This window comes from Rhamphochromis sp. 'chilingali', assembly GCF_963969265.1.
Source record: "Rhamphochromis sp. 'chilingali' genome assembly, chromosome: 4".
NCBI classification, from domain to species: Eukaryota; Metazoa; Chordata; class Actinopteri; order Cichliformes; family Cichlidae; genus Rhamphochromis; species Rhamphochromis sp. 'chilingali'.
This window is the reverse complement of record NC_137948.1, coordinates 15,978,136-16,003,367: the sequence shown is the minus strand read 5'-3', so window position 1 is coordinate 16,003,367 and position 25,232 is coordinate 15,978,136. Positions and strand designations below refer to the sequence as shown.

General features: G+C 40.4%; 1 protein-coding gene across 1 annotated transcript in view; it reads right to left on the bottom strand.

Annotated features, from left to right (window-relative positions):
• Positions 1–20,065, bottom strand: part of ntn1a (netrin 1a) — a gene marked incomplete at its 5' end in the record, with an annotated part of 55,142 nt that extends 35,077 nt beyond the window's left edge. The window contains one exon of the mRNA XM_080881135.1: positions 19,042–20,065. Coding sequence (XP_080737261.1) covers positions 19,042–20,065 — 1,024 coding nt within the window. The remainder of the gene's footprint in view (positions 1–19,041) is intronic.
• Between the last annotated feature and the right edge of the window lie 5,167 nt (positions 20,066–25,232).

Here is a 25,232-nt window from a genome sequence, read left to right as displayed (position 1 = left end):
TATTCAGCACTATAGTGGTGAAAGGCCTTTTAGGATGAATAAAGATTCTTGGGCCCTGTCAGGTCTCCATAGCTCCCAGCTGAACAATACCCACTAAGAGCAGCTGTCTTAATAGCATAAGGGGCTGACAGCTTTAGGAGTAATGCGATGCTGAAAGCAGTATCTACATAAACTTTGGCTGAGTCCAGACAACAATCTGCTGTGTGATATCACAATATAGTCCAACAGTACCGAACTGTTGCTTAGATAGCTTAAACAGTGAATGTGTTCTGTATGTTTCTTGTAGACATTAAGTCTTTAAGGAACCTGAACTGATAACATTGGCAGAGCCATATGACCTCTATATTCAGGAGCCCCATGTGTGAACGGATGTAGTGGCACGATAGCAAAAGATTTCTCCTGAGTGTGATGATGATTGGAACTAACTGGATTTACAGTTCCTGTATCAGGAAGACCAAAATCGCTGGGCTCACTTAAGAGTGCTGTTGAGTTTTTATTGAAAGGCCATGAGTGGGAATAGTGTATAAATGTATTGTGTTTGACTGATGAAGCAATGTTTCCCTTACAAAGTAAGCGTGGATTATTGAAACAAGTGCCTGATGTTTCTTTCCGCCGTCACTGTCTGATCTGATAATCACAGTGTGAACTGTTTGAGACTTAGCTCCTTCTCAAGTATTAGCTGTAAATCAGTTGTGCAATGGTTTGAAACCATAGTACAGCTCCTTGTCACCTGGCTGTCAAAGCCAAGCATAATAACCTTTCTCCACAGTCTTGCTCTCTGTTGTTTTACATCCAGCCATTACCCAGCCCTGTCTCCTTTGCTAGAAGCATCACACATCTACAAACTCCACTAAGGCATAGGAAACAGGCAAGACAGATCTCCAAATCTTCCCAAAACAAAGGCTCTCCCTGCTCATGTCAAACATCACCTCCAGTCTGTTTACTTAGTGAGTTTGGTTTCTATGGGACTAGCAGATCCATAGTGTTTTGGGTTCATATAACTCCTGGCAGGTCGTCTTGTGCGTTGCTGGCCCTGAGGCTGACGGGGATGGGCTGGTGCTGTCAGTGTTAGACAATAAGACAGAGTTTACACAAGGCTAACTCACGCTCCTCCATAGCTGTGATTCATACTAATCCCACAACCTCTGCAATTAAAGTCATCTTTGTCTTCCAACAATGTCAACTAAAGATTTTAAACCCATCATCTTATAACACAATACATTTGGCCAACATTGATTGGTGACTGTTAGATGAGTAAAATAAATGGTGTTTGAAGTTAGATGCTTTGCAGATTATATAAGCTGGTTTGGCTCTTTAGGCCGAAAACACAGAGAGCGTTTGTTCCACTGTCCCCACTCTTTCTCTTTCTTTCTTATTCGGTTACTTTTTTCCCCCTTTAAATGCATTTTTTATTTACAGCATGTGAAGCAGAGCCCCAGGGTGACGTTCACTACCTTCATTTGGAAGGCACTCCCATTTTGCACCGGCTCCGCCTTGCTTAAGGGTAAGTGGATGAGTGCTGGGGTAGGGATAAGCTAGATTTAGATTTCTTTCTGCTGGGTAAACATTTAAAAATATGATGGGAATTATTGATACAAGTGGTTTCCTGGATCCTTCTGCCTTTTTAACGTCATCCTTTGTTGACACTAAAAGTTCATTATTGACTTTGGAAGCAACAGTTGGCAAAAATATCACCAGAAGGTCCACTCTACAGCTGTCTGGAGATTTTACACGAGCACTTTAAGGACCTGTCATTCTCCCTGACTTAGGAGCAAGTGTTTATTTGGTAAATTTAAGCCAAAATGGACATTTTTGCTTTAATATTTGCATAGAAATGGAAATCAACGCTAAATGGAAGCTCTGCTCAACTATTTATTATATGCTAATTAGCAATTGCAGTGGCATGACCATACTAAGCAGGGGGGCAAACTTTCACCTACACACACACACAACACACACACACACACGCATTCCTTTGCGAAGTCAGCATTACTAGGCTACCACTTGAACTGTGCAATCTCCCCTCCTCACCTTGCTTCCCTTTCCCGTGGGGAAAACCAGGCATTCTCTGCTGCAGATGTCATTAGTGACAAATTTCTCTATAAAATTTATAAGCCATGAAAATGACTTTAGTTCAGTGGTCAAACAGAGGAGATGGAGAGGAGAGGAAATCCTCTAGTGCTCTAGTAACAGAAAGGGAGTAGAGGAGTGGAGAGATGGAATGTAAAAGAAATAAATCTTAAAGTAAAACACCGTTGCCTCCTGTTCCCCATTCCTCTCATCCCTTTGTGTTTGTCCCTCCTGTTGAACCTCAGAATAAATTGGAGCTCCGCTGCTTGGCTGTCTGACCTCTTTTAAAACCTGTCAGTTACTAACACATAGCACGGTCAGGGGGCAGGTTTCGGCTAAAGACCAGGTTGGAGTATGAAAGAAAATTGTCTTAGCAATTTCATAACCTGCTTTTGCAGTTTGCAGTAGTAGTTTTTTTTTTAAAACATTTTGCAGGACTTCTCCAAGCTGTCTTGTTAACTAACATATTTTAGTTGCAGTGGAAAAGGACACCGCATACACACAAGCTGGCTGGCTAAAACCTGAAGAATAATTTCACTGACAAACTGCTATGGGAAATAGCAGTATATTTAACAATCTGCAGTTACAGTAGAATTCAAACTGTCTATCTATGTACCTTTGCAAGGAGAGAGTTACAAATTTGCAAAGACATGGGTCGGTGCATTTCGAGCAGGTTGTGATTGTTTGCATACAGTATATAAGCTAAGCAGTAATCTTGAGCCTGTCAAAGTTTCTAATTTCTAATCATAGAAACAGCCTTAGCAAAAGCAAATCAGAAGTTAGGGCTACTATTCATCTCTGTAAGTATGGCCAGTTTTTATTACACCTAGGCTTGAAGGTGGGCAGCAGCATGCAGACAGGTTGATGAAAGAAGTGTACCTGAAGATTTTTCCTGAGCGTTTCTATGTTTGCATACACACACTGTACATTTTTGATTTCTTGCCATCAACTAAATCACAGTCTCCTCTCCGGAGGAGGGAATGAGTGGGATAGTCACGGAAAGCCAGCTCCTTCACTTCTGTGATACATTTATTGTCCTCAGCTCTCATCCATCTTCAAAATGACACAATTTGAACTTTAACCTGAATTCCTCAACGTCGTTCTAATTCTTTAACCCATCAATGTGCCGGTGGAAAATAATTTGTCGCTGTAGCTGCCTGGCTTCACTTCAGCCATATACTTTGCTTGGTCGACTGTGGGTCACAAATGGACTGTGAAGCCAGCAACAAGCATTACTTTTACCCCAGCTCAGGTGTTTTTCTTGGAAGAAACAGAAGAAAGCAGAGCTGAATGTGGAGAGATGATCTCATAAAGAAACAGATTTTTCTAGCCTGTGGCAGAAAAACTGGATAAATGATAGAGAAGCAATGTGAATAAGATGACCTGTGCCTATTATCGGGCCTGGAGAAGCATGACTAACAATCTGCAGCTTGTGCGAGTCTGTGATGGACGGGGAACACCGGTGACTGACAAACTCAACTTCAAAGCTACCTACATGCTGGAGGATATGATAAATGAACAGTCATTAGCAACGATCTGCAATTTTGTAGCAGAATACAATCCCCTACAATCTTTCAGACTTATTAGTACAGAACACATTTTAATTGTGTGCTTAATATGAATATGATTGCCTTCTGAAACTATGTGAGTGCATGAACAGTTACAGTAAATGCAGGCAAGCAAGGAGGCCAAATAGTTTTGAATTATTAGAAGAGAAGAAGAGGATCAAATGGATCACAATGTGTCAAGTGCGTGTGCATGCATATGCATCACTTGTGTCAGAAAAGAATTCAGATCTCAATTTGAAACTCTGCTATTGTGAGTCATAACAATAGAGGACCTTCAAGAATATGATGCTATGAATCCAAATCCAACAGATTTAGTATTATTTTCCACTGCAGCTCAAAGTCATTCCAGATTTTCCATCTCCCTGACTGGATCTTTATAACAAGTAAAATGAGCTCTGTCCAGTTTCAGCCTCTATAATTATGTTAATGTATACAGCCACAGGAATGACATGATATAACTTATATAAAAGGCTATTATTTGCAATAACGGCAAACAATAGACCTAAAAGAATAATATGTATTGTGGTAAGTTTGAGGAATTAAAAGTAATTTTTTTTAACTTAAAAAAAGGTTATAATAAACGTTATAATACTTAACTTCTGTGTCTCTGCTAACTGTATCCCTGTGGATTATGTTTTTAATTAAGAAACTGCTACATTTTTTTGTACTTTATTGTCCTTTCATCACCAAATCTTTGCTCATTTGCCGATCATTTTAGCATTTATACATCTTTTTGTTATGACAGTGCATTTTAAAATAATTGCATTCATTAAAATTCAGATTTATTTTATATCCAGCTCAAAAAACAATGATCAATCTAAGCAACACTGGACAATAGCACTGTGTTCATAAATAGATACGAGTGCATTTTTTGTCAGTAAAGTAAAAAAACATTTTTTACGGATGCACACTGCCACTTTACTGCGATGTTCGTTAGTAGTGAGTCACGCTTCGGCAGATATGGCAGATGGGTTCTGCGTTAAAGCAGTTTGTCAGCTGGTTTGGTCCACGCCGATTGGTTCTGACACTGATGGGACACAGATATTTTTACTGATATTTTTACTGTACTGTTTCCAGAACCACTGCACTTCTCTGGCATAGAAAACTGGGGAACAGGCCCTTGTGCACGCAGGCATGAACGTGTGCTTGTACACAAACACATTTACATACTTCCACTTGTTTAACTGCACTGCTAGAACCGAAGCTCTTTAAGTTTTTCCAACAGGAAATTGTTTTCTAACAAAAACTGAAGCATTTCATATCTTCCATAACCAGTTGTGGCACTTCTGACTCAGACAGGAAGGACACATTTGGGAAGTGGAGTCGGAGGTAAAAAAAACCAACTTTCTGATTCAGAAATCCAAAACCTCATTTTAATTTAGTCATTGGTAGAAGGTAATTAGTGAAAGGGGGGAACTGGCATTTGCCAGAGCAAGCAAACGGATGACTTACAGGGAGTAAACTGAGTATTGCGCCACTTTTTTCATTTAAGCGGAGAGGAACTCAAACAACAAGTAAGCGGTATTTTCTAAAATTGAGGAGTTATTGATGCTCCCTCTAATAAGAAAGGTTAAAGGAAGTTAAATGATGTTGTGCAGCTGCAATAGTCAGAACTCCTGCCATCTTTTGGTTCAGCTAAACGTTCTTGCACTCTGAATGACGATTCTCAGAATGATGCCTCCCATACAATGCTAAATATAAGGTATGGACTTATATTTACAATATAATCAAATACAGAAAATTTTAACAGTATGCGTACATGCTAAATAAATTTACAAAACACAGCTAATGTCTGAGTGGAGGAGGAGACGGTTAAAAAAAGAGGATCACAAACTTTCAGTATAAAGGTCTGAGAAAAAAAGGCTTTTGTTCCCCTCCACATTTCAATCCAAAGAACACTATAACCCCCAGTGAAATGTAAGTGCTTGTGTAATTTATGTCAAGAATAATATTACCCCATTGTGATTTTGAGACTGTTGATATTCTTTTATATTTGCACTGGCAGGAGGGCGACTCAGCTACAAGATGATTGTGGGCCAGGAAAATTGACTATAATTATCAAATAGGCCACTTAAACTTAATCTAATGGAAATGGCTTCAGAAAATAGTTTGACCTCTCAGTGCAGCTTTTTTGTCTTAACGTCTTGCAGCTGATTTATGAAGCCCAACAGCATTTCAGCAGCGATGGTGAAAAATCCTTCCGTTGGTATGTTGGCATTTCATACAGATCAAGTCGATGATACCATCATTTGTAAAATCATTATGGCCGGACATCCCGATCTCGCCGACCAACACGCTCACAACTTGCCTATTGTACTGTGACCGAGACCGTGTAAAATACAAAATCCCCTGTGCTGGCAAGAGAGGTGTCATTTCCGATGAGGTCACCGGCCATGGCAGCAGCCTAAACACGAGCCCGTTATTCTTTTCCTTAAACCTAACTCATGTGTTTCTTTTTTCTCTGTATCTTTATTTGTGATCTCTCCACTCTTTATTTTTCATTGACCTTGTTTGTTTTAAGGACACCGAGTTAATTTCATTTCCCGTCAACCACTACGGAAATCCCGCACAGAAACCCAATACTCTCTTTCTTTCTAAAAGTGGAAGCCGTGCCGCTCAGTGTTCACACATAATGAAACTGTGGCTGTCACAGAACAAAAGCCACAGGTTTTAAAGTAACAAGTATTTTTGATAGATTTATGAAATTGCACAGCAGGCAGAATAATGTCCCCTCTTGATGGAGACATAAGGGTTTCCTTTTGTTGTCCACTCTCCGAACATTAGGAAGTTCATGTACTAAAGATCCCACCTGGCTTTGAATGCCTCGAAATACAACTCCAGAAAGGAAGATGATAATAAAGATCATTTTCTGACCCAAAACACTGATTCCTGTTTGCCCCTGAAGGGTCTTCGCATATTCAATAAAAACTGAGTAAGCGTGTGTATCTTTTAAGGTACGATTTCATTTTCCTTTTTGGGAGCATACATTTGATTGGGATTAGTGAGGAAAAAAACAGTGACAAAGCCACAAATTACTAAGCACAGCTTACAGGAACAGGTCTGCATCATCTCCCAGACACACTGCTACATCTGGCCAAGCTCTTTTCCTCTATCCAGCTACCTTTTTCTTCACCCCAAGCTTTTTGACTTTCCTGAGAGACTACAGACCCTCCCTAGTACTTCAGCTTTCATCCCCTGCCAATGACCTGTCCTTGCCAAACAGGGAGAAATAAAAATATACAAATATGACAAAAAAAAAAACAAGGAGAGGGCGAAGGGGTAAAAAAAGAAAGCCAGGTCCATTCTCCGGGTTCTTTTTATCATCAGGTAGACATCTGGATATCTACAGAAACCCGATGCATAATCATTTCAGTATCTTTTTGTGTCTCCAGAGGTTAGTGAGTAAGAGATAGAGAGAGAAAGCGAGAGAGAGGCCAAGTTTTCCTTCATGTGTCATCCAGTTCCAGGTCCAGGCTTCAGAAAAAAACACAGAGGGGCCCCTTTTGGAAATTAATTTTTGCCACGAACGATCATCTCATGACTCAATTTCCTCATAATTTCCTTATCAGCCCCCCGTAATTAGCCCCATTTGTTTGCTTTGTCCTCCAGTGAGAGGGTCCCTTTGTTATTAAAACCAGTGACGAGACTCACGCAGGAACCTGATGACTTGTTCAGCTGGCGTGGGGGTCCCCACAGCTGCCGGGGAGCCCCTGCAACCCACACATGCATTCAGCATTACCACTAGAGACGACGCTCTCAACCAAGACCCGGCAGCAGTAGAAGCTGTATAAATGAAAACGACTGTTAACATATTCAGTCACGAGTCTCTTTCTGTCTTTAAGCTGCTCTCTTTTCCTTGTTCCCACTCTCCATCACTTTTTTACTGTGGTCACCCCTCTTCCCCACCACCCTTCCGACTCCATAGTGGACCTCCATAAGGAGGAGCTCAATCAGCAGGGGCCAGTGCTTCAGTTCTTTCTGCACTCAGTTGGACACCAACCTTCATTAATTGGCTGTATTGTCCCCGAGGCTGGCAAGGGTTTAATAAGGAGGAAAAGGTCTTAGGTAAAGAAGGCAAGACCATGGCTTTATTCTATTACATGTGCTCAGTTTCTTCTTTTTTTTCTTTTTACTAAAGACCATGAGGGACAGAGAGGGGCTTGTTCTTGTTGAAAATAGCTAAATGAAGAGGAGAGACAAAAAGGGAAGAGAGTGAGAGAGCATATGGATTTGCAGCCCCTTACCCCACTTTTGTCTTATCTGTGAGAGCTAATGAGTGACGGATTAACCTGGGATCACCTCGGGCAAATTGAGATGACCTCGCAAACTTTTCCCCAAGCATCCTCCCAGAAGGCTGCATTCTGCTTCACATGCCAAACACATGCACACAAATATAGAATTTACACTTGAGTGTTTCCCCCCCAAAAAAATTCTTTCTCAAAGATCTTCAATTTAACTTCCTCATAGGGATTTTGTGTCCAAAAACCTGAAAGACAAACTGAAAATGCTGCGCTTAATAGTGTCAAGGACCGTGTATGCAGGAGTCTAACACCTTACTTGCCTAACACCTACTTGTAATTATTTGTGGTTGTGTCCATCATGTTCTTATCGTTGTGCGTAACAGATATTTTTACCCTTTAAAAGCTGGAGATTCTGACTTATTTATAATAGATTGTTTATTTCGCTTTCTTGGATCAGATTGCCAAATTCATGGTAAGATGGCAGCTTTTGGGGGATTTGGCACATCGCATCACTGCTCCCCAGTCTCGGTACCTAACATGTGCTCACATGCACTGGCCGCACTTACCTTGGAAAATGTACAAAGCTTTAAAATCCAGCTCTACCTACTCAACATTTTCAGTGTATTTCACAATGTATCCATAAACTTACTGTATCAGATTGGATATTTGCTCAATCAACTTTAGGTAAGTGGATAAAACTTTATAAAGCTGTATTTCGTTTTTTACCATGTAAGAGAACAAACGACCTGAACAGTATTCTCTCCTCAACCTTATTCAGATCTGTTTAATTTGTGCTGACCTCTGCTGACTGACACCAATTTATGCAACTGTATAAATCTGCAACTTCAGCTTCATTTACCACTTAGTTTGAGCCAGGGGGGCTCCAGTTTTTCAGTGAATAAGATAATGGATTGTATGACTTTTAGCTGTATTTATAACTATTCATTATATAGACAACTTTAGTCCCATACAAACAAACACAACAATAATTTAATGGCATGTATGAAAACTGGGTGCTACAAACCCCTGGTGCCCTGCTGGCTAGTTACACAAACACAGAGACACACACATACACAGCCTCCACCATTTGTCACCATCGCTGACAAATTACTGTCAGCTATCCAAAAACAACTACACACACACACATTTACACACACATACACAACAAATTCCAAGGGAAGGGATCTTTTTTTTTGCTGGTGACACGTGAGCACGTGTGGTGCAAAATTAAATGGGTTAGGTCTGCTTGATCTGTCACAGGTGGTTTCTCCATTTTTTGTTTGCACGTGCTTGAGAAAAACGAAGAGAAAGAAGGAATCTGTAAAAGACAAGTGGAAGGATTTTTTTCTTTTGCCCACACATTAACTTCTGTCGATCTAATATCATTAAAACATTAAGTGCAGAACAAAATGCTTTGAGACTTTGCATCTACAGTCTCCAAGTTTACGGCATAATTAAACCGCAACAGCAGGGGCTTTACTCCTCCGAGGATGATTCCAGCTGTTTGCAGTTCATTCAGATGACTGCAACAGTGTGCTTCAGCAACAGCGGGGGGCGCTCTGATCTGCTCAACTGACTGCTCCGTGGAGGTGTAACTTCATCCAGCCATTAATCATCTATAGCTGTGAGTGTTAAGGACCTCTGCTTCAGAGCACAATGTGCTCACGCTCATGCTAGGTGGTCCTGTCGGCGAGTTGTGTGACTGCTGCCAGGGCAGTTTTTGCCAGGACTTTCACCTTGAATCAAATGCTGAGCTGCTGCATATACAAAAGCCTGCTTCTCTTTTATGTCTCTCTCTCTCTCTCTCTCTCTCTCTCTCTTACACACACACACATAAGAGAGTATCTGTTTTTTATTGTTGTTGTTCATGCCGACACAGCCCTATCAGCTACAAGAATATTTGGAGGAATTGTTACAAACTGTGCCAAGGCTATCATTTTTAAGTGTGAACAGACCTGGGTAATTGTAGCGTAATGTAGCAACACATGCTGCACCAGCGTCAGTGCTTCTCCTACCTGGAAGTAAAAGAAGGAAAGCAAGCTAATGTGAGGATTTTACCTCACATTAGCTAATCACCGCAAGACCCAGAGCGCAGTGCAGGAGAGTTTTAAGAATTTTCTTCACTAAGAATCACTTTCTGTTCTTCTTGCTTCCTTTTTCTTTTTCTTCACATGTTATATATTTGCTTTGGCTACAAATGGCCACAAGTAGGTTGCTGCCTCAAAGAGGTGCTGAGGTCATCAGCTCTGATCCTCTACAGCACCACTGGCCCCGGCCTGAGGATCAGATCTCACATACGCACACACTCGCTGCTTTTTAACTGAAAATAATCCTCCAGTGCCAGTCTCCCTCTCTCTCTCGCTCTCTTTCTCTGTTTTCTTACTCTGTTTACTGGTCCCTTTATGACCCACGTTAACAAGTGGGACCGCTCTGCTCCGTCTATAGTGGCCATGAATCAGGATTGTGCTTACAGTGTGTTACAGACCCGATGACTGCATGAATGAGTGATCATGACTCGTGCATAAACTGAAGGGCTTAAAGGGGAAGCCTGCTGAATTCTTACATAATGTTACTTAACGTGTTTTAGCAGTACTACTGTATATTTAGAAGAAAGAAAAAAGCTGCATAGAATATTTTGTGTGTTATGCACACAAGCTGAACAGATTTTAATAACCACTTAAGTGAGCACCAAAGAGTCCTGAATAGAACTCTATGGGTGCATTTTGCATTGCCAGAGATGGTAGCTGTCTGACCCACTGCCCCACCCTTCTATTAAAAAGCCAATCATCTTCTTTGGCTCAATGTGTATTCCACATCGAGCCAATTGTGGTGTATTGACGCAACTCTCTGAGTAGTGGAATGAATAGCTATCTCAGGGCATTAGAAAGATTGCTGCTGAGTGGTGGGACTTGCCATTACTTTGGTATCACTTGGGTCTGAAGAGTGTGACTGTGAAATCTGAAGGAATGGTTAGAAAACAGTAAGATTACGCAATTTCTTTGACCCAGTCTTTAGCTCTGTGTTAGGGTAAGGCTCAAGACTACATTCGCAGTCACTCACTCAAAACCAAACTACTGAGTGTAGACTGTAATAATGTAGATAATAGCATCAACATCTGAAGAAAGTTTAAATCGCTCAAATCTGCATTCTTCCTAACACCTACCACAGTGTCATTCATTTGGGATAAAAAAGTCCAGTTGTTGAACTTTATGGTTATATGACCCATTGTGTATTGTGTTATGTGTTATTTGTTCAAACACTATACTGACAAGTCATTGTCTTCATCACAAGCTTCAAGTAAAATGTTGGGCTAGCCACGTGATTGAGAAGACACTACCGTACGAGAATGCAGTTTCCTCGGGTTCTCATTCAGATCCGTAGTGAGTTTGATTATTTACACTGTCTCACTTCAGCCGTGCTGTTAGAGCAAGGAATTGCAAAACTGGTGGAGTATTGAAAGAAATGAAACAGCAACAGTGGAGGCTAAATAAATAACTAAATGTCTAAGTGGACGCTGTGAATCTGAGACAATATATGAATTTTCCAAATAATTCCTTTGTGGATAAAGCATTAGTGTAACAGTGTTACTTTTCATCCTCCCACTTATAGTAGCAAAGAGCTGAATCCTGGGAACCTTTCCCACCGAACGGTGCAGACAGTGTCCTGCCTGTCACGTCTATGTGACAGCACTTATTCTGTGGTGTAAGTGCGGGTGCTTAAAATATGTAGGAGACAGGCAGGCTGTGATTCATAGAGCTGAGGAGTGAGGCATTGAAGTGTCTTGTGTCTAATGTGTGGACGCAGACTAATATTGTCTGGTGTGGGTTTTAATTACCCCCAGTCATTTGGTACCCTCTCAAACCAAAGCTTTCCATCACATACACTCCACCACCCCTCTCCCTCCTTATCCGTCTCTTTGTTTCTCTCTCCCACACACTCTCTCTCTCTCACACACACACATGTACTCAGGCTGCGATTTATGCCAAAACCACAGCACATGGAGATCCTCCCTCTGCTAAGTCGAACTTTCACTATAGCATCAAGTCATCAATTAATTCATTAAGAGACACCTCCCCAGGCGCTGAATAGCTGCTCACATCCTAGAGAGCATTACTGTTTGCATAAACACCGACTGGTAGAAAATGAAGTTGACAGAGAAATCCAGACACAGTCTCCATTTCTCACTCTCTGTCTCTCTCTCTCTCTCTCTCTCACACACACACACACACACACACACACACACACACACACACACACACACACACACACACACACACACACACACACACACACACACACACACACAGATGTATGCAGGCACACACTCTACAGTAAAAACAAATACACCAAATGATGTCAAGGCCTTCTGACAGAGATGAAAGACACACTGAAACACACAAAGAGGCAGAAAAAAAAAAACAGCTTGCAGACAACAGGCAGGTATTATGACTGAAAGGAGCGTCTTCCCTCTGTCATTGGATACATACACGAGGAACATCTGGAATATCTGAGGAATATCTGTACAGCTGTGTGTGAAAAGCCTGTGTCCCTCTGGTCTTTTGCGTTGCAGAATTTGTACAGATGTTTGGGAGCCACCTAAGTCATGTTTGAACACTGTTTTATATTTGTAATGCATTTAAGTTTTTGCACCTAAGGCAACCTGCCATGATTGAGCTCGCCGAGCTGTCGAAAACCAAGCCTTCCAATAAAAATAACGAAACAGCTGTCATCGCTGTAAGGAAAGCCTACTTTATGCTTGCGGTTTGAACCGGATTAATAAGATAGCCGAAAGTCTTTAGCGGGCATGTGCAGTGCGCCTAGATTTCTCCCTTGAGAATACACCTGATTACTGTGTTTGAGGGAGAAAGAAGAGGAAAAGATCATTTGGATCTCGTTGGCCAGACCAATTATCACCAGCTGCTAGGAGAGTATTGGCACAGATTGAATGGAAACATTTTAAATATGTCACACACACACACAGAGACTCACACACACGGGGTCAATGTTTTCTTCCACAGGTATGCAGCACTGATCCTTCTGATCATAATCAAGAGCATGATGATGATTATAATGATGACTACAATCTGAGTTTCTGGGCTGTTTGAATGCTGTAATAAAAAAGCTACAGTACACAGTAAGTTGAAGCTTCAGCAAGGGTGACAAGAGGAAGTGAGCGCAGGCCAGAAGCCAACGGAGTAACGCAATATGGCATTCTTTCAGATGCAATATGGCTTCCTACCAGCGATTTCTCAAAAACAAGCTTGAAGTTCCATTTCTGGTACGAGCATGTGCACGGAGGCCCGCTCGCGCACACATGCACACAGGCGCTGGCTGAGAAAAGGGACTCACACTGTGAGCAGGGTCTGTGTTGCATTATGCGTTGTAGCCAGAGCAATGAAACAAAACCACAGTCGCCGAAAGGTTCGCTTTGCCCAAAGGACACTGAACTGCACAACAGATACACAGGCTGTGAAATTTCACAGCAGATTTTTGTCTTTTCCGACAGCTGAGCACGTTGCTTTCAAACCAAAAAGTAAGCCAGCCTCGCTTGTATTTTTCCTCTCAGAGCAAACACACTCGCATACACACACGTAATCTATGTGTACATTAACCACAGACATTTTTTGATATACGCTAATTTCCAGTCTTCAAAGGGCTGTCAGAGTTTATTATCAGCACAAAACTGGAATAGCATCAAAATTGAACTGCTTCTTGAACAGGCCTCATGACAAGCAACAACTAGCTCCAAAATTCCAGCTCCGAAAAGGGCCGCTGCCAACTACTGACATTAATTACTTCAAGATCTCCCATGCTTCAACATACCCAACAGTATCTACACTATTTGTCACATCTATTTGAGGGAAAATTATCGCTATTAGGAATGATCTCACTCCTGGGGATTGTACAGTCTCTGGTTGCAAAAGTGTGCAGAGTAGCTGTTTTATTAAAGTCCTCTGATTGTAATTATTTTATTAAATTATCATTATTGATTTACACAAATACTTTAGTATCCTTCTGAGGCTCGAACTCAGAATCCTGCTGAAACAGACGGACTTTTTCATGCAGAGTATTTTTCACCCTGTGCCTCAGGAACTGAATTTCACTTTGGCTACCTCCTTACACAAAGTCTAATTTTAGTTTGTTCACAATCTTACTTGAATTTTTGCTATATTGTGAATGAAACACCCACCTGACTGTACACATGTAATCAGACAGCTCAATAGTTGTACCATCAAAGTATTTTTCTTTATCAGTAAGCGTGCATTTAAAACTCTCAGATGGTGACAGGACTTAACAGCTGTGAATACTGACCAAGGGTGAAAGTTCATAAGTCCAAGTATTTACATTTCAGATGTAACTAGCTTTTGAATTCTTAGCATAGATTCTCAGCTAAATTAGCAATGCGGTGTGTGTCAAAGCATCTCATCCCAACACCTTGTGAGGATATACAAGTGCAAAAATAGAGCTTCGCACTCCCAGATGACAGCAGTAGTAGTGGCTACAGCAGCAGACACAGCTCATATAGTCTCATGTAATCCTACAACAGAAAGGAGAGAGGTTTTCATTTTTACTGCTCCTGCAGTGTGTGTGCGTGCTTCTGTGTGTCTCTCTCCTGGATGTCTTTTTTTAGTGTTTAGTTAGAGCACTTGATATACTGTACCATCAGCCTTGCTTACAATCTGCGTCCACGTTTCTGTCTGTTTGAGAGATACAGCAGGTCTTCGAATCTAAAACAGAAGGGTTCGCCAGTCGTCTGGACCGTGCACGACTTGTTTTTTGCAGCGCGGTTTACAAAACCAGTCATAAACACTGATAAGAGCTCATGGAAAGAAGTTCTAGAAGTGAGAGAGAGGCCATTCCCCCCCCCCCCTGTTTGAACTGACGGATAAAGACCTGAAAGAAACTCTGTGCGCGCGCGTGTGAGCATATGTGCGTGCCTACCCATGACTGCACGTCAGAGGAAAAGGGTCAGTGAAACACTGAAGGTGAAGAAAAGTATGACAGTGCAAAGTGCAAAGCTAAGCCGTCAGTTTATTCCCAGCACTGTTTGCTGCCACTGAGACTAACAATGCATCCTGCCGGCAGCTTTGAAGATGAAGGATGCCGGTTTATAAGAGTGCACGGTGAGCTGCTTAAACATTAACCAGAACCTCAGTTTGAAAGGTTACAAACAAACAAAATGGCTAGGAAACATCCGAACTAAGGCCTGTAGGATATCTCTGTTGTCCAGCTGACAACCGACTGGCCGGGACTTCTTTTGCACACATAAAAACATGTGTCTGACTGTATACAACACAACTAAACAATGAAATCAAAAAGGGCAACAAATATCGCAAAGAAAACATGCACCACATGGGTGTAACGTTTGATCACTCTCTGGAAAGGGTTTCACAGAATCAGCCGAAAGCGAGAATACAACCCTCAGTCTAATGTGCTTGGATAGAAATGGCAAACTCTGATTAACTGTTTTGCACATAAAGAGAGCATCTGACAATAAGCCCTGTAGCCTTAATGACAAGTTTTGATACCTTAGAATACATCATTGAGGATGTGGTTTGACAGCTATTAAGAATAATTTCTGGGTTTTTCCAAAGGTAGCTGCAGAAACCCAGTCATGCTGTTCTACAAGCAGGTCTGAAATATGACAGAATCCGCTGTTCAGAAAAGGGCTTCAAGGGTTACTCCTAGTAGGCTGTCAAGATTGCAAAGAGTTAAAGAACAGCATGTCTATGGCTACAGGGCATCATTTGCATTTCAGAATTTTCAGTACTGGATTTTGTCTTATATAGTTGTTGAAAGCACCATGGTTAGCGGAGGAAAAATAAACTCTTGTGTTTTCATTGGTTACAAGAAATTTTGCAAAGTCCTGATAACATTGCTGGAAATGTTTTTGTTATCTCTCTCTCTCTTGTTGTTGCTCTGGAATGATCCTAAACTTTGTTAAGATGTTGGCAAAAATCCATGAAATTAAGAAAGAAATACATCACCTAACAGAAAACAGCTGTTTTAAAGAATTCATTTATTTGTTCTTCTTGATTTTTATTAATTTATTTTATTTTATTTTTTAGCCACATATCACAAGGCATTAACACAATTTCAAATATAGTTGCATGTGGCTGACACTGACACGTCCTTAATCTTCCTAAATTATTCAAAACACTTTGTCTTCTTCTTGTACCCAAGACATCAAGTAAATTACGCAAAAACTGCAAACTAGGGGAAAAAAAGAATCACATTTGTGATTTTTTTTTCCAGAGAAGCTGAAACCTTCCTTTATCGCCTTCCTTTATTGAACAGTTGACGGGGATTTCTGTAAATGAGCTCGTCATTTAGCCTAAAAGGCTTGAGTGAGGACACTTCCACGTCATTCGTGTTATTTAGCTCATTGCATTACAGACTTAGAATTTGCTGTCGAGACACCCAAATGCATCGAGATGCACATTCAAGATTGCCCGATCTGTCTGATCATGATGGAAGTAATCAACAAAGTTTTACGAGATCCTTTCAACCATCTCCTCTCTTTTGTTCAGATGTTAGTGTGATATTTAAAGTTATCAAAAGGTTCTGTTTTCCATGTAACTCGCCCTCTTCTATTGTTCAGTTTCTTTACAAAGATCTACTTCTCACCAACATTTAGTGTTTGCTTCAGCTTAAAAATGCACACACACTTTCCCAAAACCTGCAAAATGTTAAAAACTAAAATACTTTTCTAAAAATAGCCATTTTCACACTTTTGTGAATCCAGTGCAATATATATATATATATATATATATATATATATATATATATATATATATATATATATATATATATAAAAATAAAATTATATATATATATATATATATATATATATATATATATATATATATATATATATATATATATATATATATATATATATATATAAAATTTTATTTTTTCTGGTCAGGTATAAAAAAGTGTAAATGATATTGGTTAAATAAAATAGTTTATATATGATTCAGGGCTTGTGCCTTTTTTCTGTTTAATAATTTTGCCAGTATTTACAAATGTCTCCAAATGTCCCTCTACCCAATGTGATGATAGATCTAACATTAACAAGGACCAACACGTTTTTCATTTATCTCAATGTTTTGTACCTTTAAATGACCAAAAAAACAAACACTTATTTTTAAAAATAGTAAATAAATAATATTGACTAAATAAAGCTGCAAAATCACTTACTTGGGTTAGTTATTAGTTACCTTTATATTTAAAAGCATGCAGGCTAAAATGGGTTACCTGACAAGAAAAACAAACTATAAAGAGTAAAAATACTCTTTTCTTGGGTTTTATTGCTTCCTTGGACAAACTGGGACTTTCTCCTACAGTATGAACATCTTCCACTGTTTCTGTTGACTTAGCAGCATGTTCACATCTGTCACTAGGAATGTCCCAGAGCTTTAGAAATGGGCAACACTAGCAAACAAAAACCTTTTAAACAGCTGCTATGTGTCAGAGTGGCTGACATGTGCTGTGACTGTCAAACAATATAGAGCCCCTTTCCCCCTGCAGACCTGCAGCTGAATGGAAAATATAAGGGTCTGAATTGGTTTGTGATAGATGTGTCTTTCTGTGATTGTAGAGTGTTACACTGAGGGTTTTGTTTTAGTGTCTATCATCAGTCATCTTTTTGCTTGTCCTTTTCACTCTCTGGCTGTTTCATCGACATCCTACACTGGGGGCTGCACTTCAGATTATTGCAACACTGTTGCTTTTAAGGTCCACGTGATTCTAACACCTCTGTATACAGTAATTAAAATAAAACCAAAGTTATTTTTAAAATAAAATGCAAAGAGAGAATTTTTAATATGAAGCATGGCCAAAGAAAGGACGGTGAATAAAGATCCTCATTAAAGATTTGATACAAATCACCACACAGGAACACTAAAAGAAAAAAAACCTTTTGTTTAAATGTTTTCCAACACCGAGATTCAGGGATGAAACTGACAATTTCACTAATCTGCACAAACAATTCCTAAATGACTTCTTACAGTGTTTGAAATGCCCACAAGCTTTTTCTGAATCTCTAGCCTGCATAACTTGGCCATCCAAGCCATCTGAAAAGCATTCTGCACTATCTGCAATCTACAGGCTTACTTATCCGTGCCAGCTTGTAATAAAATACAACTATTGCAACTTTGATCACTTTTATCACTCAGCAGCTGATGAAACTTGCAGACACAAAGAGCTGACTCGCTGATAAAATCGTGAAATTTGCCTCTTTTGTGTGTAACACCTGTTTCTTTTTGGTATTGCATAAAAAGAAATCATGTAATTAACTATGCTATCCGAATTTGAGGATTTTGCACAATTATAATCCGTTTTAAAATTGATTTAATTTGAATTACTCACATTTGCAACCAATAAAGCAAATAACATCTCTTCTTCTCTGCAGCATGTTCTCGTGCTTGAATGTAACAATAAACTGTATAACCAATAGCAATAAATCTACTTTTCTGTGCTTTGTGTCATAAGACCTGATCGATTTTGTTGAGAGATACTTGTGTGATTGAGGAACGAAGAAGGGTCTGTTTTCAATTAGCAGTGTGGCGAGTTTTTGCACGATTCTTCAGATAAATTAAAAGGCATCGCTTTATTGTAGCGGTGAAGTCGAGCAATGAGAAATGATGCTGTGGGTCATTAGGCTCAGTGGTCCCGTTTGAGGTGGTTTAAAAGCCTCCATTATGGCCTGCGACGAGCTAAATGGACTTTCAAATTGCATTTCATGTTGCATGTGACTTAAATCCAAATATGCTCGTGGACGTGGGCCGAAGTATTCATTTAAACAGAACCGCAGTAAAGGTTGTATTTGAAGGGACTGTTGGAGCTTAATAAACTAAAGCAATTAAATTATTGGCAGATTTAAAGAAATTATTATTATTATTATTATTATTATTATTATTATTATTATTATTATTATTATTATTATTATTATTAAACCATATAATTGACACACACAATTTTGCGTAACGAAAATCTTTCCATTTCTCAATCTACCTGGTTAGGTTAATACATTTTCCACATCTCCAACACATCAGCACATCCTGCCACCGCAATTCTAATTTCATAATTTCAGGTTAAGAAACACTTCTCGTCATCAGACAGTCGCTCCGGGATGGAGGGCCGCGGGTGGGACTTACCGACACACTCGTTGGCCTCCCTGGCTGTGGCTCTCTGCCACGGTCTGTCGTAGTGAAAAGGTTTGCACCTGTCGCACTCGGGCCCGGCGGTGTTGTGCTTACACTCACACACCAGATTCCCGTCTCGGTCCTTTACGCACCGAGATGCGTGTCCGTTGCATTTGCATCTCCCTCCGACCTGCAGGTCCGACACTGAGTAGAAATACGAGTCCCGGGCCAGTTCCGAGTCGTCCTCATTCTCGTCGCCGAAAGTGTGCAACCTGCTGAAGATGACCTTAATGTCCGTGGCTGTGACCCAGTCCTGCAGCACCGGGGAGTTGTCAAAGTCATGCGCCGACGGTCTGCCGTCCAGCGTGCTAAAGGCGATGAGCCCGCCGGTCAGAGGGTAGATGTCGGTGTGTGAGTCCGTGCAGACTGCCTCCTGCTCGTTCTGTTTTGTGATAACGGCCCTGTTGGGCTTGTTATACATCTTCCTGCACTGGGTAGAGTAAACCTGAAAGGGTACCCAAGTTTTCCCGTAGTCCATGGACTTGTAAATAGCCATGGATTCGGGTCGGGGCGAGCAGAACTGTAGGCTCACATACGTTACCTCAAACTTCTTGCCGAGGGACAGAGTCAGGGTGACATTTTGCGGGTACTGGATGAAGTTCTCAGACTGCCAGCAGGTGAGGTTGTGAGGGTTGTTAAGATCCGTTAGATACGCTGGTGGGTGATACTTCTTGGGGTCAGAGGCGTCGCAGGTGTGACAGTTTCTGGTTTTCTCCTCTCCTGTCTCGGCAGAGGTCACCAGGCAGTAGCGACTCGGCGTCTTGCCGCAGGTACTGGACACCCTCACTTCCTTCCCGAAGGCGGAGTTGACGAAGTCCGGGATGCAGCGCCGCGGGTTGCCGTGTTCGTCGTAGCAGGGATCCGGAGGAGAGGTCTGTGCTGCAAACATGCTCATCCCGTACCCTCCAGAGGCGCTCCTGCACGACAGGGACACGGCGAGCAGCAAAACCAGCACAACATCCACAGCTCTTATCATGGTGGCTCCGTGATCCCCCAAGTGTGTCTGCAGAGTTGAGAGGGAACACAGAGAGCACGAAGAGTGAGTTATTTTAGTGATGACACAAAAATATATTAATATCTGATAAAAAAAAATATAAGTGATAAAAAACTGGAGTATATTTATTCCTAATTTTTCTTATCTAAAATCTATAAAAGCTCACTTTACCTGAGATTTATTTTAAATAATGTAAAAGACCGGCGAAGACGCGCTACTTTTCTCACTCGCTGGTCTCGGTTTGTTTGTTTCTTCCAATCTCTTGCGTAAAAATAGAGAAACGGATGGATTTAAGAGTCGCTTGTGTCCTTATAGCAAGTCCCGCTCCTCCTGCCGGTCTTTTCAAAATTTCTCTCCCTCCCTCTCTCGCTCTCTCTCTCTCCACATATTCTCTCGCGCGGATCGGATCTTGCTTGGCACGGCTTTAGGTCAGCTCATCTTGGGTGACAGCAGGCGGAACAACGACGTCCACTGGTGGCGCTTCAGGAGACTGTCGCGGTAGTGGGGCGCAAATTACCTCAGGAGAGAAGACAGAGAAGTGTGAAAATGAGAGACCCCCCCCCCCCCCCCCCCCCCCTCCCCAGTTGATCCGGTACTTTATGCTGGATTGAGCACGTTTAGCAGAAAACAGTGAAATCACCCTTCCATACAGTAAAAGCCCTGCTATATCCACGAAATATTTGCAGTTTTCTTCCTCTTCTACTTCCTTTTTCTTTATTTTTGCCCAAGGCCAAACTGGTCCTAATTTACCATTTACTTTAGTATTGGCATTTCACCATTTTAAAAATGACTTAATTTCATTCTGTTATGTGTAATTATTTTTAAACGACATCAACATAAAATGTTTCAGAAGGACAAAAGGAAAGGTCTTATGTCCCTCTCAGGTTTCTGTCCACAGTGGAACAGTTGGAGGGATTAGGTTTACTTAAAATGAAACAGGCACTAAATTGTGGAGTGCGCCAATAATGTGCTCTTTTTACTATGTTAAATTCGAGTGTTTAGATTATTTGGAGAGCAATTAAGCGGTTTTTTTTCTTGGTTTCTTATTGGAAACCAAACTGCTTCGGGATAGCAGCCATACTCAGTTGCAGAATGACGCCAGCGTTTGTACTTTCACACGGGTCGGGTCTTGAAAAATAAAACATTTGCACACCAGATTCTAGGCTTTTTTTTCTGTGCAGGGTTTCAGAATACATGCCTCTTGAGTTGGAAATCTTCTGTGACCAGCTGCTCCATGAGACCTGTTGAATATTGGCACAAAAAGTAACCGCGCCATCTTGTGCCCATAGAGGGAAACAGCAGCTCAGCGTTCAGTGACCGGCTGGTACTGTCTGTATATTCCAGGTGATGGAGGTATAACACCACGTAGAATAAAGACATTCACTGCTTAAAGGAGTGAAGGATGGGCTCTTATGATAGCCAGGTCCAGTTTTATTCGTTATCCGGGATATTGTGAGAAATTTTCAAGACATATTACCTGAAATTAACAAATTAAGGCATCAATTACTCATTTCATTCAATGCATTTTTTTACTTTTTATCTTATACTACCTACACAACAAATTCGCTTTACAAAATCAGTCAGATTGGAAAGTTTGTTAACATGCTCGAAGTTCAGGAATACTAGAAAAGCTACAAGAAAATTCACATTAAATTGTAAAAAATAATGTTTTTGTTTTTTAGGCTCCGTGCTGGTTGAATCTGAGCGCTTTTGTAGACCTCTGCATGTGTTCAGTTGTTGGCATCAGCAGTGAAATCATCAATAAAAAGACGCTGTGCCCGTTCTTTTGGCACCTGAACAAGCCCCAACAGAAGCACAACAACGTCTGACAGATGAAATGCAATTGAGATCACTGGCAGAGTTTTATTTTTGTCCATAGAATTTTGGGGGGATGTAGCCTACAAAAATATTGCTCAGTGCACTCCCAAAAGTTTATTTTTTTTCCACCTTGTGAGGAATTGACTGCTCATCCTCATGATTCCTCGTGCTGTCAGGTCCTTTGCCATTTCCTAATTTTCCCGTGGTGAGCTGCATTTCCAAAATGAAAGTTTATGGTACAGTACTAGCAAAGCATACACTTTGATGTTGCCAAAACAGAAGTCCACCTCAACCTAAAGGCAACTTAGTCAACTCTGTTGTAGATGAACTGAGATAAAAACCACAAATGAGAAACATTTAGAGGCTGAGTGTTCGTGGTTCCTGTGAATCCTTAACATTTAGGGATCGTGTTTTAAAATAATTTGAGGTGATAAAATTATTTTATACAGTATTGAAATGAAATCGTGTTTCTTTGTATTTTGCTTCTGATGTGCCAGACTTTTGTGTAATTTTGAATTGGGGTCTTGAACAAGACTTGTCCAGTATACTGACGTTCTTTCAAAGTTTTACTTCAGACATTGGCTGCTTTTTCATTTATTTTCAGTCTAGTCTTTGTACCAGATAATTTTCAGAGGAATGTTTTGTTTCCTCGTTCTTTACTTGACACTGACCTATGAATCATTTCGGCATAAAAGGGGACGTAACTTACGGTGCCACTTTTATGCTTGAATGATTCATATAACAGACAGCTTTGCATAGAGACAATTGTATTTTTAGGCCCTTTGTTAGTAGCCACCTGTCTCAAAAGCATGAAAATTTTTTCCTTCTGCCCTTTTTTTCCCAAGGTGAATCTACAAAAAATGCCAACACTCTTTCATGGGTATAAAATGGTATTCTTACATCAACAAGGTGATTCCCAGAGAGTTATTAGTAAAAAAAACAAAAACAAAAAAACTTGTTTTATTTTGGGATGGTGTGCAGCCCATCCTTCAAAAAAACTGAGGAAGTTGTGCAAAAGAAAGAAGTTGCAGGCCTAAACATAACTATCTATGATGATGAACAGTATCTGAAAGTTATGTTCTTAAGAAATGGGAAAAAATCCTGAAAAGAGTTGACGCAGGACTTGAGAGATTACCCAGCTGAAGGGCCAGATGAGACCTTTTCTGATGAAGTTTCAGGAAAACCTTATCAGAACTGGTCTCGGTGGAAGAGTGGCTGTTAAGAAGTCCTTCTTAAGGAAGGTTAACAGGGAGAAAAGCTTGAGGTATGCCAAACTACACAAGAAGTGGATATTGGTGACTACCAGTCTTATGGAGTGACTGATTCAAATGAAAGATGTTGGTTTAGCTTGTTAAAAGAAAGAGATGAGGAGAGAGGTAAAACAACGAGTGTCTACAGCCATCTGTAAAACACAGTGAAGGCTGTGTCATGGTGTGTGGCTGCATTTGAGCCTTTGGTGTTTGAGATGTAGTTAAAAATAATGGAATTATGAACACAGAAAAGTACCGTCAGAATTTGATCACAGCGCAATCTGGAAAGCATGTGACTGGCAACAAGTTTGTTTTTCAGCATGACAAACAAAGTTGTTCTGCTTCTTTGCTCATGTGTTTTAGCATTTTATCTTCAAGTTATTATTTCATGGTTTGTCTTTGGTTTTAAATCCACAAAGCAACTGAATTACACAGGAATAAAGAAAAATGCAGCACAAGAATTTCAGTTTAATTCAATTCAGTTTTATTTATATAGCACCAAATCACAACAACAGTTGCCTCAAGGTGCGTTATATTGTAAGATAAAGATCCTACAATAACAGAGAGAAAACAATCAGCTGGACCCTGTGGGCAAGCACTCGGTGACTGTAGGAAGGAAAAACTCAGACAGGAAGAAACCTCAGACAGAACCAGGCTCGGAGAGAGACAGCCATCCACCGTGACCAGTTGGGGTGAGGGGAGGGAGACAACACAAAAGACTTGCTGTGGAAGAGAGCCAGAGATTAATAATAACTAATGATTTAATACAGAGGTGTGTATAAACACATACTGACTGAAAAAGGTGAGTAAAGAAGAAACTCTCGGTACATTGTGGGAACCCCCCAGTTCACTAGACCTATTGCAGTGTAACTAAAGGAGGGTTCAGGGTCACCTGATCCAGCCCCAACTATATGATTTATCAAAAAGGAAAGTTTTAAGCCTGATCGTAAAAGCAGAGAGAGCGTCTATCTCCCAAATCCAAACAGGGAGCTGGTTCCACAGAAGAGGGGCTTTAAAACGGAACTTTCTGTCTCCCATTCTACTCTTTGTAGTCCCACTTAATACTTTTAGTGCAGCGTTGTGGATCAATTGACTATTTTTCAGGGAGTTTTTAAAACAACCTGATAAAAATGAATTACAATAGTCCAACCTAAAAAAAAGATATTTCAGGGAATCCTTTTTTAAGAAATTCACATCCAGCACACGGAACTTTCTTTCTGTGGACAGATCTTTATAAAACATGGTCGTCCTGCTCCTTATCTTTTTCATTTGTCTGTGGCTTTACATCCTGATTTTCAAATATTATAACAATTACAAGTGTGTTTTTATTTCTCTTTGTCAAATTTTTGCTTAGTTTCCATGCACTGTTTGCATCTTCTCTATCAGTCAGTGAAGTTCTGCAGTGCATATCCTTTTGCAGTCTCCCATTCTGTTATTTCCTCCAAGCCTTTTGGCATGACATGGCTACTGAGTTTGCATCAGAGCTGGATAGTCTCATGATAGAACTGGTAGATCCAGCATGATATTTGATGTCACAGTGATCATTGTGACTGACAAAAGACAGGCAACAACAAACAACAAGCTGATAAACAAACCCTACACTAAATCTCTGCGCTCCTTTTTTCATAAATAGACTATATTTAAACATGTATATTTCCTAAAAACTGAGTTTAAGATTACATTGAAGCTCTGTGGGAATATAATATGTCGTTTTAAAATGTATTTTTTATATAAAAAATATACATATATTCTGTGTATTATGTAAAAATTACCTTTCTTTATAACTAGAAACTAAATCTAAATCAATGTTATATTCATTAACTTATATTATATAAGCTTTGGATCCAGATGCTGCTGTGCTGGTAGTGAGTGACAAGAGTTCTGAGCCGAAACGCAGACAGTGTTTACTGTCACTGGTTTGTTTAGCTTGCCACTGCATTTCCCTCTCTTTAAGAGAAGGGGAATTCAAAGTCACACAAATAGATAACATGTAAATGACAAGCAAATCGACAGGGGAAGTAAGGCTAGTGTTTCCCTGACAGAATGGGGTTTGCAGAGAAAATGAAAAACTCAGAGTCCGC